Source organism: Oreochromis aureus, linkage group 23 (genome assembly GCF_013358895.1).
Source record: "Oreochromis aureus strain Israel breed Guangdong linkage group 23, ZZ_aureus, whole genome shotgun sequence".
NCBI lineage: Eukaryota > Metazoa > Chordata > Actinopteri > Cichliformes > Cichlidae > Oreochromis > Oreochromis aureus.
Genome location: NC_052963.1, coordinates 42,298,133 through 42,313,292, shown reverse-complemented (window position 1 = coordinate 42,313,292; position 15,160 = coordinate 42,298,133). Strand labels below are relative to the sequence as shown.

General features: G+C 38.3%; 2 protein-coding genes across 2 annotated transcripts; both read left to right on the top strand.

Annotated features, from left to right (window-relative positions):
• The first annotated feature begins 364 nt into the window (after positions 1 to 364).
• On the top strand, positions 365 to 7,843 carry hsh2d (hematopoietic SH2 domain containing). Its single transcript, XM_031725767.2, has 7 exons — positions 365 to 392; positions 1,884 to 1,964; positions 2,396 to 2,586; positions 5,423 to 5,512; positions 5,619 to 5,784; positions 5,962 to 6,222; positions 6,669 to 7,843. Exons 3-7 carry the CDS (start codon positions 2,462 to 2,464, stop codon positions 7,140 to 7,142), a joined length of 1,116 nt encoding a protein of 371 aa, XP_031581627.1. The 5' UTR covers positions 365 to 392; positions 1,884 to 1,964; positions 2,396 to 2,461; the 3' UTR covers positions 7,143 to 7,843.
• A 1,040-nt stretch (positions 7,844 to 8,883) lies between these two features.
• tax1bp3 (Tax1 (human T-cell leukemia virus type I) binding protein 3) lies at positions 8,884 to 15,160 on the top strand. Its single transcript, XM_031725782.2, has 4 exons — positions 8,884 to 9,101; positions 12,120 to 12,239; positions 13,424 to 13,501; positions 13,644 to 15,160. Exons 1-4 carry the CDS (start codon positions 9,063 to 9,065, stop codon positions 13,791 to 13,793), a joined length of 387 nt encoding a protein of 128 aa, XP_031581642.1. The 5' UTR covers positions 8,884 to 9,062; the 3' UTR covers positions 13,794 to 15,160.

Genomic DNA, 15,160 nt, shown 5'->3' with positions numbered 1-15,160 from the left:
GACATATTGCAATGTCATTCGGGCTGGAGAAGTGTAACAAAGAGAGGGAAGATGGTCAGAACTGAGAGGATTGCACTATCAGAAGACGACACTGAGGACAGCTACAAGTACCTGGGAATCCCACAGGCAAGTGGGAACCACGAAGAGGCTGCTAGGAAAGCGGCAACCACCAAATACCTGCAGAGAGTAAGCAAGTCCTGAGCAGTCAAATGCCCGGCTCAGATAATCAGCTGGCTAAAGGATGAGATGGAAATCCAGCACCCTGAGACTGTCTGCTAAGAAGAAGGAAGGCCGAGGACTAGTGAGTATCAGAACCACCGTCCAGGATGAAATGGCAAACATCCATGAGTACACTGAAGTAAATACCTCAGACAGCATTGAACCCAAACTGGGTAAGTGGCTCCAGCAGATCCAGAGCACAGTCCCATAAACAGAATTAATATACAGTATATGTCATCATAGATCATCAATTGGTTAACTGGTTGCACCATGACACCAGTACTAATTGAAATTTTTGGTTCCTATAATCCAGTTTCTCTGAAATCTATTTATTGATGTTTTCCCATCCATGATGTAGAGTTTTGCGTTGCAAATGAATCTGCCACTCTGCCACATGGTAATATGCAAATGTGTATGGCGTCAAAGTGGCACAAAAACTGCAGAGCAGTCTATAGCCTTGTATTATAACGCGGATCTTGAGACTTTATTATTTCTGTACAAATGGGGAGATTTGTGGAGTCAGCATGCCATCTATTCCACACCCTCTGTAAGCAAGCGTATTGTACTTGTGCACTTCCTCCTCAGCCTTACAAACAGGGAAAGAATATGCTCGCAGTCTGAGCTGCAGCTCTCACTTTAGTCAGCTGATAGAACCATGATTAGACTGAGGCTACTTCTCCCTGCAGCTTTCTCCTCTCTAATGTGCCACTGTTTTATTTTCTTCTCTATCAGTAGTTGGCAGTTTAAGGATGCTTTAAGGTTTACAATAGGGGCCTGTTTGCTTGAGGGGAAGACATATGAGCATTAGTGGTTCTCTGATAACTTTCTTCACCAAGGTTTGAAAAAAAACAACAACCCAAACTTCTTTTTCATAAAATTGTGGAGGAGGTGGAGTGCGTAGGTGGGGGCACTTTGTGTATAAATGGAGAAGAGCCGCAGAAAGATTTGCACTGGAGCTCAACACTTCTGCTTCACACCAGAAAGACTTTGACCTTTGTTCTGACTTTTTTCTTTTTAACAATCGTCAGGTGGGCGGTGGATTTTCTCTGAAGCGGATGTCAATATTACAGGGAATTTTTTTACTGAATCATAAATCAGTCAATAAGTCACCTATTAAGCCTGAAAGCAGGATCTATTTTTTCTTTGTCTATCATGCACTGCATATAAAAACAAATATGTTTTTACTAATGATAAATCACATGAAATGCTGTGGGATGTGGATGTACTGCCTGTCGTCAGTGACGTCTAGGAACTTTCCCAGATGTAAATCGTTTTTCGGCACTCTGTAAAAATCTGGCCCTGGAATAACGTGGGACAGCTGGAAAGTACTGATAAAGTCATTTGAGGTTTTTTGTTGTTGTTGCTTAAAATCACTCAGACTGTAGCCTCTCATTTCACTTGTGTTTTATCTCCAATCTGTTAAGTCAGAACAATCACTTAAAGGTCATTTTCTCCACAGCTTTGCGCATGTGCGCTTGTGTGCATACAGCCACAGATACAATCAACACATGCAACTTCAGCCTTAACATATGTGGAGTATCTGAATAGTTTAATTTCTTATTCAGTGATGTTATTCAGTGTTTTCTATGCGTCTCTTAAAAAAAAAAAAAAAAAACTATTCTACTGTACTTAAAAATTGACTGTACTCTACTTGGGTCGAGTAGGGTTTTGCCCCCGCCCCCAGACAGGTTTTTTCAGGTGAGCGAGCTCAGCCGTGTCATTCTATCTCGGAGCTGCCAGACAGGGTGAGTAACTTTTCCTATGAGCTTGTATTTGACGCCAGAAGCAACATTATTGAGTTTTAGTCACAAAATCAGTCTTCTGTAATGAATTATGTTTTCATATTGCAAATTTAAGATGAATTCACAAATATAATTGATAAAGTCTTACAACAGGTCCCGCTGTAAATAAAAGTATTAGTGAGTAGACTCGATCCTTTAGCTCTTTGCCATTTTAAAGAAAACCTGCATTAAGTTTGAGATTGTTAAAATGCATGGGAACTAATAATAATTAACCTGAGGAACTGTTGATAGACATCACAGAGCACTTCACCTGAAACAGGAACAATGAATATTTAAAACGCATATTAACTGACAGCTTTCATACCTGTATGTGGTTTGTACCATACGTGCGTAGTTAATGTACAAAGTAAATAAACTAACTTCTTCATTTGCAGGTCTTTGTGCTTAGTGACTTTTCCAACAGCCATAACTGCGGATTAAATGAACCACTACGCAGGAGGATGGAGGGAAGTCAGACGTTTCAGGGACAACGTGATCCTTACACCTGGTTCACAGAGTCTCAGCTCCAGTCTGTCATCAGGAACGGTGTAGTCCCAGAGTGGTTTCATGGGATCATTTCCAGAAAGTAAGTTTATGAGATATATAATTATGCTCGCATTATCATTATAAAAGAGGGAAGAACATTAGGTTATTACAGCTTTCCAGGACCCTTATACCCCAGAAACAACCCTGATAACTCATAAACTACAAGGTAATTTTAAATGTGAGTCTTGCAGTACAATAAAAATGTTAAACCATTAGTGGCAACATCATCAATATAAAAGACTTTATTACTTGCAAAACTAAAAATGTTGTCTATATGATACACTGCCTATGTAATGCAACATCTATAGGAGAAACATCTCTGAAAGAACGAATTAATGAACATTTAAGTTCTATTAAGAGGAATAATTTAACCAGTCCTGTTGCAAGACATTTTATGAAAAATATTGCAGCTTACCTTTATTTTTTATAGGCATTGAAACCATTAAGCCCTGTCAAAGAGGTGGTAATATGAACTTTATCAGAAAAAAGACAGAAGCATTCTGCATATTTTGTTTAATTATTTCCTGCAGGTATGAATGAGTTTTGTTTTTATGTTTTTAATTAGATTTTCTAATACTGATTTTTTTTTAAATATATGAGTGAATGTGTGATTGGTTCATTTGACTTTTTTTCTGCAGTATACTTTTTTATTTAAACACACACTGTTTGGTATTTTGTAATGACCCTGATGAAGGCCACACGTCTTCACCTCATATATCATTACCTTCCATCTACTCCAGTGGAAGGCAAACAGTCCAAAACAAAATACGAGGAGCTAAGACTGAAAGACATCAGTGTTCATGACCTGCAGTGATTGTCTGACTGAATGTTTTGTAAATGCTTCATTTCTTTATTAATGTTTATTAAACTGTTAAATTGCTCACATGCCACGGTATTCCACTATTTCTGGGAGAGCACAGGGTTAGACTCTTTTTTTTTCAACCTCCCATCTAATAGCCTTTAAACATCTAGGCACAAATATGTGTCAGCAGAGATTTGCATTTACTTTTCTTACAGTTTTTTTTCTCTATTTTTAGGCAGCGAGACTGAAACTAATCTTTCACTCTGCAGGTTTACTTTGGTCACTGCACAGCAGTGTTGGTCAAGTTACTTGAAAAAAGTAATCAGTTACTAATTACTGATTACTTCCCCCAAAAAGTAATCCCGTTACTTTACTGATTACTTATTTTCAAAAGTAATCAATTACTTAGTTACTTAGTTACTTTTTAAAAACACGATTTACAACCTGAATAGGTGATAAAGTGATAGATCTTTCAGCCCAATTCTACTTTTTCTGCATAATTCATCATACAAAATGTAATCAAATGGAAAAGTCTCTTTTTAAAACTTGTTTTATTAGTTTTAATCTTTTAACTTTATGCATCAAGCAAAAATTAAATTATATGCAACATTCTCTGACTGGAAGAAATTTGTTTAACATTTAAACCTATTTTCTGCACATTCCAGCACATAAAATAAAATATTTTTTTATGTTTACACTCACTCTTTCAAATAGATGAAAGTAAAACACAGCAGAAAATAAATAAAATCAAAGACTCAGCGGTCCTGTTGCTCTATTTTCACCTGTAAAGCAGGACTGGGGTAGGCGGAGGAGGTTTACCCTGGTGCAGGTGTGCCGCGGCGGTCAGTGGAAGAATCCGCGAGTTTCTCTGTGAATTTCACATTACGTCGTAGTACACTCGGTGCTTGCTTGGAAGTTTAGGGGTTTTTTCGCTGTAAAAAGAAGTTTTCTTCCCACGCACAACGGACACTAATGTTTTTGTCACTTTTTATGGAATCAAACTCAAAATAAGGTCAGTACTTCCACGCTTTAAACGCTGCATGCTACACTCTGTCCCGCACTCCATATATTATGATCTGCAGACAGCTGTTGTCACGAACGTCGCACTCGCTTACGTCACTGTCATGAGACGTTCTCGCAAAAAATCACGGTTTTAGTAACGCAGTAACGCAGCGTTCCTACGTGAAAGTAACGGTAATCTAATTACCGTTTTTGCAATAGTAATCCCTTACATTACTCGTTACTTGAAAAAAGTAATCAGATTACAGTAACGCGTTACAAGTAACGCGTTACTGCCCATCTCTGCTGCACAGTAATTCCATAGAGTAATGGTTTATGCACTCAGCTAGCATGTGAAAGATCCCTGGTTCCATCCTGGAAGGAGACTCAAATCCCTTTAGAGATACAGCATTAAACAAAGATACCTGCCGTTGTGACCTCTTGTGAATAAGAGAACAGCTGAAAGTAGCTTACTTCACTTAATATGAGACCAAACCTGTGCTATACAATTGCACTATAAGAGGTGATTATATGGGATGTATTGCACCATTACCATCTTTTAAAGCTGTAGATCAGTTATTAAATATAGCTGGAAAAAGGACTTGTATACTTTTGATAGTTTAGTATCTTTAATTATGGTGACAGAGCAGTTAGTACTGTTGCACAGGAAGACAATCACAGGTTTGACTCCACCAGCTGGTCTGCATGTTCTTCCTTTGACTGTGCTGGTTCTGTCCGGGTACTCTGGCTTCCTTCAGCAGTCCAAAGACCTGCATGTTAGACTAGCTGGTGATTCTAAATTGGCTGTAGGTGTGAACTCTTTCACTACATCCAGTTGATAGCTTCATATATTTGGGCTATTGTTAGGTGTAGTTTACAGTTTATTTTATTGAAACAATATCTTATATTCTGTTTGACCGATATGTATACAAAAACAGTTTGTAAAATATGCCCAAAGGCCAGGCTGATTCCCATTATGATTATCAGTTGCAGTTTATAAATAACCCCAAACCATAAAATGTAAAGATTGAAGTGCATGCATGAAAGAGACCTTTGTTTGTGGTCCTTTGTGTAGGACAGCAGAGGAACTGCTAATGGCTAAGCCACCGGGTTACTTCCTCATCAGAGTCAGTGAGAGCAGGATCGGCTACACTCTCTCGTATCGGTGAGTGTTTTCAGCATGACAGAAACTTTATTTTTAAAGTAATGTGCTCACACACTTAGTCACCCTGACACTCCACTCTGTTCACTCTAATGTACTGACCAATCAGCGCAGAGGACCGCTGCAGACACTTTATGATTGATGCACTGGAAACTGGCTCTTACATCATAGTGGGGGAAAACAGGTATCACCGGTTTCTGCATGACCTGGTGGACTTTCATCGTAGAACTCCCATCATGCCTTTCACTCAAGTGCTGACTGTTCCTTGTGGACAGGTAGGAAAATGTGCTTGTCTCAACTGCATTCATGCTTTTTTATGTTATTGTAAACTACATGTTTACTTTTTAGTACATTATATAAGCTCAGCATAAGCCAATTAAGCTAAGCTAAGTAAGATTAATTGTGTAAACTACAATAAAACATCTGTGCTGTAACTTTTCTACATCTTTCAGGCCTCTAATGACAAGACTGACTATGCAGAACTACTGTTTCGCTCAAGAGGTCCAGGCTCCAGGGCCAGTTTGCCACCAAACAACTCCCAGGTTCCCAACATAAATCCACCAGGGTCAAGAGAGGATATCCCACCCGCCCTTCCTCACCGCCCAAATTATTTGGGAAACTCACCAATTTTGCCTCAAAAAAGCCAAACAAATAGACTCTACCCTTCTTTGGAAGATGAGTTTCAACACAATACCTCTCCACCTCCAGCACTGGTAAAAATGGCCTTGAAAACTATTGTTCAAGCTAAAGATCTCCGTACATTGTCTGATCAAGTTAAGGTTAAAAGATTTTAATGTAAAAAGCTTTTCTTTGGAGTTAGCATCCTTTTATACGAATCTAAAGAATAAGTATGGCTCTAAATCTTCATGTAAAAGGATATTTGCTTATGATGATCAGGTTTGATTTAAACTGAAATAGTAGCATGAATATTTTCTAAAAACTGAAGACAGGTCCTGAAACCATGTTATCAATGAGCTACTTGCTGTGAGTAACTGAGAAGTCTAGATTTTCGACAAATTAGAAGTAAATGTAACCCTGAGTGTTGATGGATTTGTGGTGATGCACATTTGAGATTAGGTTTTCATTAACTTTAAAAATAAGACGTAAAGAGATCTAAAAGTAAAAAATCATTTAAGTTTGTCTTTATGTTCCTCTGCAGCCTGTCCCAACACCCAGGAAGAAATATACAGGTGATAATCCTCCATCCAACCAGCCTCCCGAAGTCCCTTTTCGAGACTGCATGGCTCCGAAGCAGAATCAGGCTGTCAGAACAGTCTCTGCACCTGAGAATCTGCCCACGTTTGCAGGCTCCGAACAACCGCCTGCTACCAACAGCCAGCAAGTGAGGAATCAAGAAGTAAAGCCGTCGGTCGTCACCAACCTAAAGAACCTCAAGAAGAAATTCCAAAAGAAGAGGGGCCCATTGCAGGATAATTCATACGCAGAGACTAACACTGAGGCAATTGACAGGGGTGAAAATGGTGAGCATGAGTACCAGGAGATCACGGGGGATCTGACCTTTTGTGATCCACCACTTTCCTCCAGCTGCACTCCTGTGAAGCTGACTGACGACATGTTACCCTTAGAATATATGCCACCTCCACCTTTTGCTCCAGGCTACGGACCCACATGAGAAAATAAAGTGCATAAAATATAGTGAATATGGACAGCTCACAGTGATCACCTGAAACTATAATAAACAAGTGAGTCAAGTCAAGGAAGAGGGTTAATGTGTACATGCATCCTCATCTGGGCAAAGGAGAGGAAGTGGTAGGCTCCATGCTGAAAAAATACTGCATTCTTCCAACCTTTATGATCCTTTATCTTTGTGACCTTTATTCACCTAAAGAGGGACTTAATGTCAACGCATTGCACCAGTCTTTCATTCTTATGCTGTATCTACAAATGGCTAATGCAGACACTGAAAACACAGTGAAACAGCTAGACTAGACACAAAATGTGCCTATCAGTTCCTTTAAAGTTTACTAATTAAATCATTCTGTGTGTTTTCTTTTATTTCCTTTTGTATAAGATAACAGAGGCAGGATAGCTTCCTCATCCTGTTTTCTGTCTTTATGCTAAGCTAAGCTAAGCCAACAGCTGCCACAGCCTCATATTTACCATAATATTCCTATAGGTCGCATGGAATATTTACTATGCATAAAATTATAGAATAGATTAAACTGCCTCCTTCATGCAAATGTATTTAGTGCCAAATTATATATTCTTTTAAAAGAAAATGTTTTATACATTAAAACTCTATACAGATAAAAGGTGTCACATTAAAATAAATAATGCAATAAATTTGTTACATAGATGTCTACCTGAAGCCAATTTTCTGTCCTTTTTGTATACACACTTTCAAATTGAGGTTAAAGTTTTTCATACACTCTTTTGGTAGGATGTTAAAGTCTAAACGTGCTCAGGGGAAGTTTTGCGTAGCATATGCAAATAAGAAATAATAGCTGCTTTGAATAAAGGTGGCATGCTGCTGCATCACATGCAGATCTCTGATCAGAAGTGTAATAGAGATGCTGAACGAGAGAGAGAACACCCAAACTGGTAAATTTTTACAGGTGGAAACATACAGGTCAATTAAATTCACCTTTTAAAAACTGCTGTGCTATTTTTTGTCTGAAATCATCATCGTTGGTGTTTCAGATCATAAAGGGTGCATGGTAATCCCTCCACACTGTAGTGACAGAAAAGTCTTGTATCATTACAGACTACCATCTAGTGGCAGCAAAACACACAGGATGCTTGCACAATAAGTAGTACAACAGTGTAAACGTGCCTGGCTTTAAATGGTTACTATTTTTCGTGTTTTACTTTGTTACTTCAAATCAGAAGGAAACATTTACTAATAATTAACTAAACTTGTGTAAGAGAAAAAAATCAGCTTAACAAAAGCAATAAATCTCAAATATCTCAAATATCAACATCTGTATAGCATTCATAAATATTTATAAAAATCGTTGGGGTGTTTTGCCTCCATAAGGAGGGTTTTTAAAAAAAATATTTTTGTTATATTGTTTTCTAGAGGAAATTGTCATCTATGTGATTGAGCGCAAAAGTAAAACCAAGCAAAGTGTTCTAAAGTTGTACAAAATCCATGATCAAAGTCGAATTAATTTTCGAATATCCTGTCGACTAAGTGCGATCAAGAAAACAGGATCGACCGAGAAGTCACTGTTAGCCAATTCGATATAAGGAAAACAGCTGTCGGTGTTCGCCTGAGCAAAGGAGGAGCAAAAACCCCGTAATGAGTTCGATTTGTTTTAAATTTCTGTTCAGAGTCATAACGGGACGACTGCCAGCATTTAAACACCGCCCTCCCTGGCTACAAAGGTGAGACAAAACACGCGAACCCGAACGCCTGGGGGCGACGTGACATCATCCCTAAAGCCTTTGGTTTCCAGCTCAGGATCTTCCTGCGCTATTTCATGTAAGGATCTAGGAAGTAGTCCCGCTATCTGAATCGAGTTGTCTTTAGTTTTTAAAACAGCAGAAGCGGAAAGTTTCTTCTCTATATAAGCCAAACAGCTCAGCGAGTATGTCTTTCGTCCCAGGTCAGCCGGTGACTGCTGTTGTGGTAAGTTTGAGGGCTGTGGCTCTCCACATTTGACCGCACTCTATTGTTCAGCTTCTCACCCGACGTTAGCATCAAACCGTATCGGTGCAAACTCTGAATTAACTAATGTTGGGTAACTATACGCGCTAACCAGCTAACTGGCGTTTTTGCTAACTGCAGGGCGACTTTCTTTGTTTAGCTAAAAGCAGTTGAGTGGGAGCAGCTGAACAGATATGAGCACTTTATGTTCCCAGTAATGTTAAATTTAACCGAATAACTCATTAAATCACACCAGCAAAGAACTGGGCACTAACGCGGGACACGAAGGGTGACATTTAGTTGAGCGTTAATTAAAAGACAACTGAGTTTATCGTCAGAAAACTGCTGTTAATGAAAATGGGCGTCACCACCTTTGTAAATCAGCTTTCCTGGTCTTCTACATGTAGCCTCACACAGCGTTTCAACTATTGTGCGCTGGCAAAATATCACAACTCTGTTTTGTACAGTTTTGTGGACACTGCTCCAAAGATGAAGATCTAGCTGGAGATGGACAGCTGGGATTTTAGCAGGCCAGTGAAGCATGTGTGTGTGACAAGCACTGAAATATCAATACTAGGAAATCTGAACAATTGCTGTGATTTGAGCTAGCTGATAAGTCAAGTTTTTCAGAGTCAAATCTTTATTTAACTTTATATTTTTTCATAAATCACTGTTGCTTGATCTTTTTTGCTTTTATTTGACATTTGCAGCTCAACATTTGTCCCCTCAGAGCCCCTTTTGTGTAAATAGACTGAAATATTGATATGAAAGAGGCATTGCGTTTGATTTGTCCTGATCAAACAAAACAGCAGTCAGTGATTTGTGGGGACTGGGATGAGGGTGGATCCATACCCATCCAGTGTATCCACCTTGTAGCCTCTACCCCCTAGCATCAGAGAGTGTGCAGGGGCAGAGAGGTTGTTTATCCCAATCATAGTCTTGTCAGTTGTGTGTAAGAATCAGTTTCTGTAATGTCTTCTAAAATACATTTTTAATTCTTTAATATAATTTTTTTTTTTTTTAAAATGATCACTCAGTTGTGCCCCTGCTGGCTGACACACACCTCAGATCAAGCCACCTCCTATAATAAAATATTATAAGATAGAAGTCCTGACTTGCGCAATAATTGCGCTACTGTACTATCATTGTTTTTCGTTCCAAGCCCTGGAAGGACGTGTGGGTGTGTTTAAATTCCCGTTAATTTTTCAGACATTTTTGAGTCATGAATTCTTGCGTACAGGAGGTAGTTACATAACATTGTACCAAAAACCTCCAGTGGCGAAAACCTAAAGACATAAATCCAAAAGTTTGTTTTATTTTCAGAATAATGTTTATGATATATCATAGGACCAATAGTAAAACTGCATGACCAATTTAACATAACAGCAACTGCAACTGAAAGATACTCCATGTTTTAGCTTTTTTCCCTGATAATTCAGCTAAGAAAATGTTAAAAAAAATTTAAGTTGAATAAACTTTTAGAGGTCATGTCAAAAAAAAAAAAGTAAGTTTTTTTTTCTGCCTGGAAGTTTCTTGTGGCTACTTCTTGCACTTATAAAGTTAAGAGGAATCAAAAATGCTGGAAAAATGTGGCAAATTTTAAATTGCAAAATTTCGACCTACTTTTTGAACTTTGAGAATTTGTAACTTGAAAAGTTTTTACAGCACCAACCAAGTATCCACAGGCAGTGATGTTACAGGTCTACACAAAAATACCTTTGAAGCAATTTTAATGTAATACACAAACTTACACACACAAACATCATCTAGTTTCTTTTTTTTTTTGTTTGTTTGTTTGTTTGTTTTTTCATCAAGTCTTGAACAACCAAATCACCTGTGTTGGCACACAGGTACAACTTAGCCCCTGAAAGCTCCAATCTATATCAGATATTATGAGTCATAATAGACTGGTGTATGCCTTTAATGCACAAATAACAGCTATTAAAAGTGTTATATGATTTTTATTTCATGTCTATAAAACTGAATTGACATTCACAAAAACTGAATTATACATCCCTAGCAACCACCTAGCAACAAGCTGAAATTGCCCATTGTTAGCATATAAAGAAAGACTTCTCACTGTGACTAAGTACATCAGTTTGTCAACAGCATGAACACGTCAAAAAATACTGTAGCATACACATGCTGACTTTTAAGTCTGCCTGTAGTGTCCTTGTGATTACGCAGACTGTGTGAGTCCTACCTGCCTGTCTGACTGGCGCACTGAGAAAAGCAGCTCAAGTCATTGTCAGACTTTGGATCAGCCACACCACCGAGAGGCTGTCTGATTATTCACTGTCGCACACACAGAGCCAGGCTTTGTGTTTGAAGAGTCCCTCTGAGTCATCTGTCTCTGCGATGTAGTGAAACTGCAGCTGCTTGTCAGTGTCAGGGGTAGGGCCCGTTAATTAAGAGTCTGTCTATGGACTCGAGTTAAGAAGAAACAGCCTCTGAGTTCAACCGTTTGCCTGCGCTGAAATCTACAAAATGAGTCTGTGGTGATAAGTCGGTGCTTCACTACCTAATGGAAAGATAAGTTGCCCATCTTTCTGTAATTACTGCGATGTGAATGTCAGTTGGGAGTTGATATAAAAATATGAAACGTGTGCTTCATGCATGCATACCATCATTTCAGTGCTTTTTGGATCGTAATGATTTCCAAGCATGAGCTGTTATATAAGACAATATACACATGGGTTTTAAATGAACGCAGCTGTGATTATTTATGGGTATGGAAGTGTTTCATTTTTCTACCTTCATAGTGAAGAGTTTTTAAACCTATCGTAGTGAACTGTGAAGGGAAGCAATTATGTTCTTTCCATGGTGCTGTCAACCTAATTTAACTGGAGTTTATCTTATTAACATTAGCAGCAATGGAAACAAGAACATATTTCAGCAAACGTGACTTAGCAGCACACGAGAAAGCTTGGTGATAAGCCTACCCAATATTTTCCTCAACAGTATTTAATGTTTTTAAATTTGTTTTCCTTTGTTAAACAGGAACGAGTTGAGATTCAGAAGCTGCGGCAAGGAGAGAATCTCATCCTTGGCTTCAGCATCGGAGGAGGGATAGACCAGGACCCCGGGCAGAATCCCTTCTCTGAGGACAAATCTGACAAAGTGAGTTTATCTGCAGCCATCATCTCTTTAAGTGCAGTCATTTTCATTTTGATTCTCTCCCTTTGTTCTTAATAGAATATTTGTAGACAATAGTGACGTAGCCGAAAGGAATAAACCCACAAATGACCCTGTCAAAAGTGAAATCAGATCGTTTTAAAAGTGGACTTCTATATATTTTCCCTGTTTTCTGTCATGGTTATACATATACAGCGGTGGATTTTAGTATAAATGTGATCGAAGTTTAAGATGATGAGCTGCTCTGAACGCTCAGTTTCAGACAATTTTTTTTTTTTTGATGAGAGAAGATGTCTTTTATTTGTTCATTTTAGGGACATAGTTTAGGGAAATAGTGGGTGGTAGCCCCACCAGACTTTCTGTTTGTGAGGAGCAGCCAATCAGAACAAATGTGTCTCAAAGGGAGAGGAGCTAAAGCAGCTTGTTTCATGCAGTGAAGGAACTGAAGGCCTTTGCTGAGGTTATTGAGTCCAAGAATAAAAATATTGTCTTTGGGTCACTCGTTTTGGTTATGTGGATTTTATTCTTAATTTGGCAAGATACTGAATATCCACCCACAAGTTGCAATTGCACTAAAGCGTAGTGGTACAAGTACTCCACAAAGTACTTCTTGCTTTGGTTAGCTACAGGCCTGAACACATTACTCATGGCCTCGGGTGGTAACTAAACAAACTCAGCAGAGTCACAGTAAGGAAGACTTCAGGTTTACATAAAGGCATGCTGACTGCACAGAAATGTACCAGCTGATTTGTTAGAGAGGAATAAGACTTAAATACTGGCTTCTACACTTTTACCGTTTCCTTTATTAACATATTTTTGAGCATTACAGGAACTTTGTTGTGAGAGATGTGTCCTCTGTGCCCTTAAATTAACAACAGATCAGGCCTCTGTCCATTTTTCTCTTTATTTTATCCTAGTTTTACTTTAATGGGACAAAAATCATTTCTTATGCTAGTGTATCCTTTACACTTGATGCTTGTCCCCCTGAGATCCTCCTCCTGTACTGCCAGAGCTCCAGACTGGCAGTATTGGAGGCAAAGGCCACCTTTTTTAAATGTCCTTCAGGGATATTCTGTATTATTTTGGACAACCTATTTTAAACCAGACCTGCTGTCCAATTCTGGTTTAAAAAAAAAATAAATGAAATGGTGAGTTCTTTGTTTTCACAGGGCATTTATGTGACCAGGATATCACCTAAAGGCCCAGCAGACTTGGCCGGCTTGAAGATAGGAGACAAAATAATGCAGGTGTGTAGTGAAATGAAGTTTTTCTTTTTGAATAGTTGATCCACAAGATGGCGCTGTGTACCTCAGGAGCAGTGCTGTAGTGACTTTCACTTTTGGTATTTGATTCTTTTTATTTCAAACTAAGTTCCTTCCTTCTTTCCAGGTGAACGGTTGGGACATGACCATGGTGACTCATGATCAGGCTCGTAAAAAACTAACAAAGAAGAGAGAGGATGTGGTGCGACTGCTAGTAACCAGGAAGTCGCTTGAGGAGGCTGTCAAACAGTCTAAGGGCTGTTATCACAAACCCTAGTGTGCTGGCTCTACTTTTACACAGACTAATGCAATAGCCAAGGAATGAAGACTCACATGGAGAACAAATACTCCCCCAAATAGTTGCACCGTGGCCTTTATACTCCAGTAATGCAAAAATAAATAAGTAAACAAACTGAGACCGATCAGTCTGTAGAAAATGAGACTCTGTTATTTGTTTTGTTTTTTTTCTCTCATTTGTGGCATATCCAATTGTAACCGATCTCAGTAAATTATGTGAAATAACGCTGCTTGAGTAACAGCATTCGAGATATTTGCAGTGATTATCATCGTCATTTGTACTTAACTCAACTTAAATTAGCATTGGGGTTTTTTGAATATGGGTTATTTGGGAACAATACGAGTTTAATTTGTTTTCCACCAGCTGACCAAAGTGAAACCGGACACACTGGATACACCCAGAAAAATTCACTGTTGTTTATTCATCTCAGTTAAAGAACCAATATTTTTCTGTCACTAATACAGCATCAAATGCCAAAGTAAAATCAAAGTTTGTGTAATTTAGTATTTCCAGTTTTCTTTTTCTTTAAATAATGGTACAGTAGATTGTATAAAATCTATGCAAAAAATGTCAATAGAGCAAATTTTCAATGTGTCTTTTCCCTAATGATAATTCTACTGATGCATCACATTTTCCAAGTTGCATTCACTTTAACATCCTCTCACCTTATGCATCTGTTAAAGTAACAACACAGCCAGAATTACAGTAAAGGTGTTTCATATGAACGTTACTTCACATGTTGGATGTTTCTGGATGCACACTTGTCAAATGAGCTTTATCAATTTCAGCATATTTGCTTCCAGTTACCTTTTATCGGCTTCAGAAAAAGAACAATGCTTGTTTGTTTGTTTTTTCCCGGAGGAGATGTCATTCAGCAGTTAGCTCCACTGAGACCGCCTCGAGGTTTAAATAGTTTTGTTTCTTGTCACTGAACAAAAGTCCAGTTTGAAACTATAAATCAGAGCCAAGAAGGAGTGAATGTTGTTTGTTAACTTGAAAATGTGCACAGCAGCCTTAAATGTATTAACACTAAGTTTTAACAATTCATTTCCAATTTACCAGTGTGGTATGATCTCAGTAGTGCATCTTTGATGCAACATGTAATAAATGACACTGGAGATGACTGGTTTACTTCTAATAATCAGTATGTTTGCTATGAAACCTTTTTGTACTGAAACCGATACTGTGCTACGTTTCTTTTACTTTTGGGTGAACTTACTTTTTTTGGGGGTATGTAAGTTGCTTATAAAATATTAGATTTTTACAATATTATACAAGCAATAATCAAGTTTGTAAAATGGAAGTTTTGCTCAAATAAAATACCTGTATAACTGTAAAAAAACAAA

What these genes read in the sequence shown, in the direction of transcription:
- hsh2d (XM_031725767.2), top strand. Translation starts at nt 2,462, where the DNA reads ATGGAGGGAAGTCAGACGTTTCAGGGACAACGTGATCCTTACACCTGG. An exon ending in GGCTACACTCTCTCGTATCG is followed by an intron (nt 5,513 to 5,618) that starts GTGAGTGTTTTC and finishes CTGACCAATCAG; the next exon opens with CGCAGAGGACCGCTGCAGAC. An exon ending in TGACTGTTCCTTGTGGACAG is followed by an intron (nt 5,785 to 5,961) that starts GTAGGAAAATGT and finishes TACATCTTTCAG; the next exon opens with GCCTCTAATGACAAGACTGA.
- tax1bp3 (XM_031725782.2), top strand. Translation starts at nt 9,063, where the DNA reads ATGTCTTTCGTCCCAGGTCAGCCGGTGACTGCTGTTGTG. An exon ending in AGCCGGTGACTGCTGTTGTG is followed by an intron (nt 9,102 to 12,119) that starts GTAAGTTTGAGG and finishes TTTGTTAAACAG; the next exon opens with GAACGAGTTGAGATTCAGAA. An exon ending in CTGAGGACAAATCTGACAAA is followed by an intron (nt 12,240 to 13,423) that starts GTGAGTTTATCT and finishes TTGTTTTCACAG; the next exon opens with GGCATTTATGTGACCAGGAT.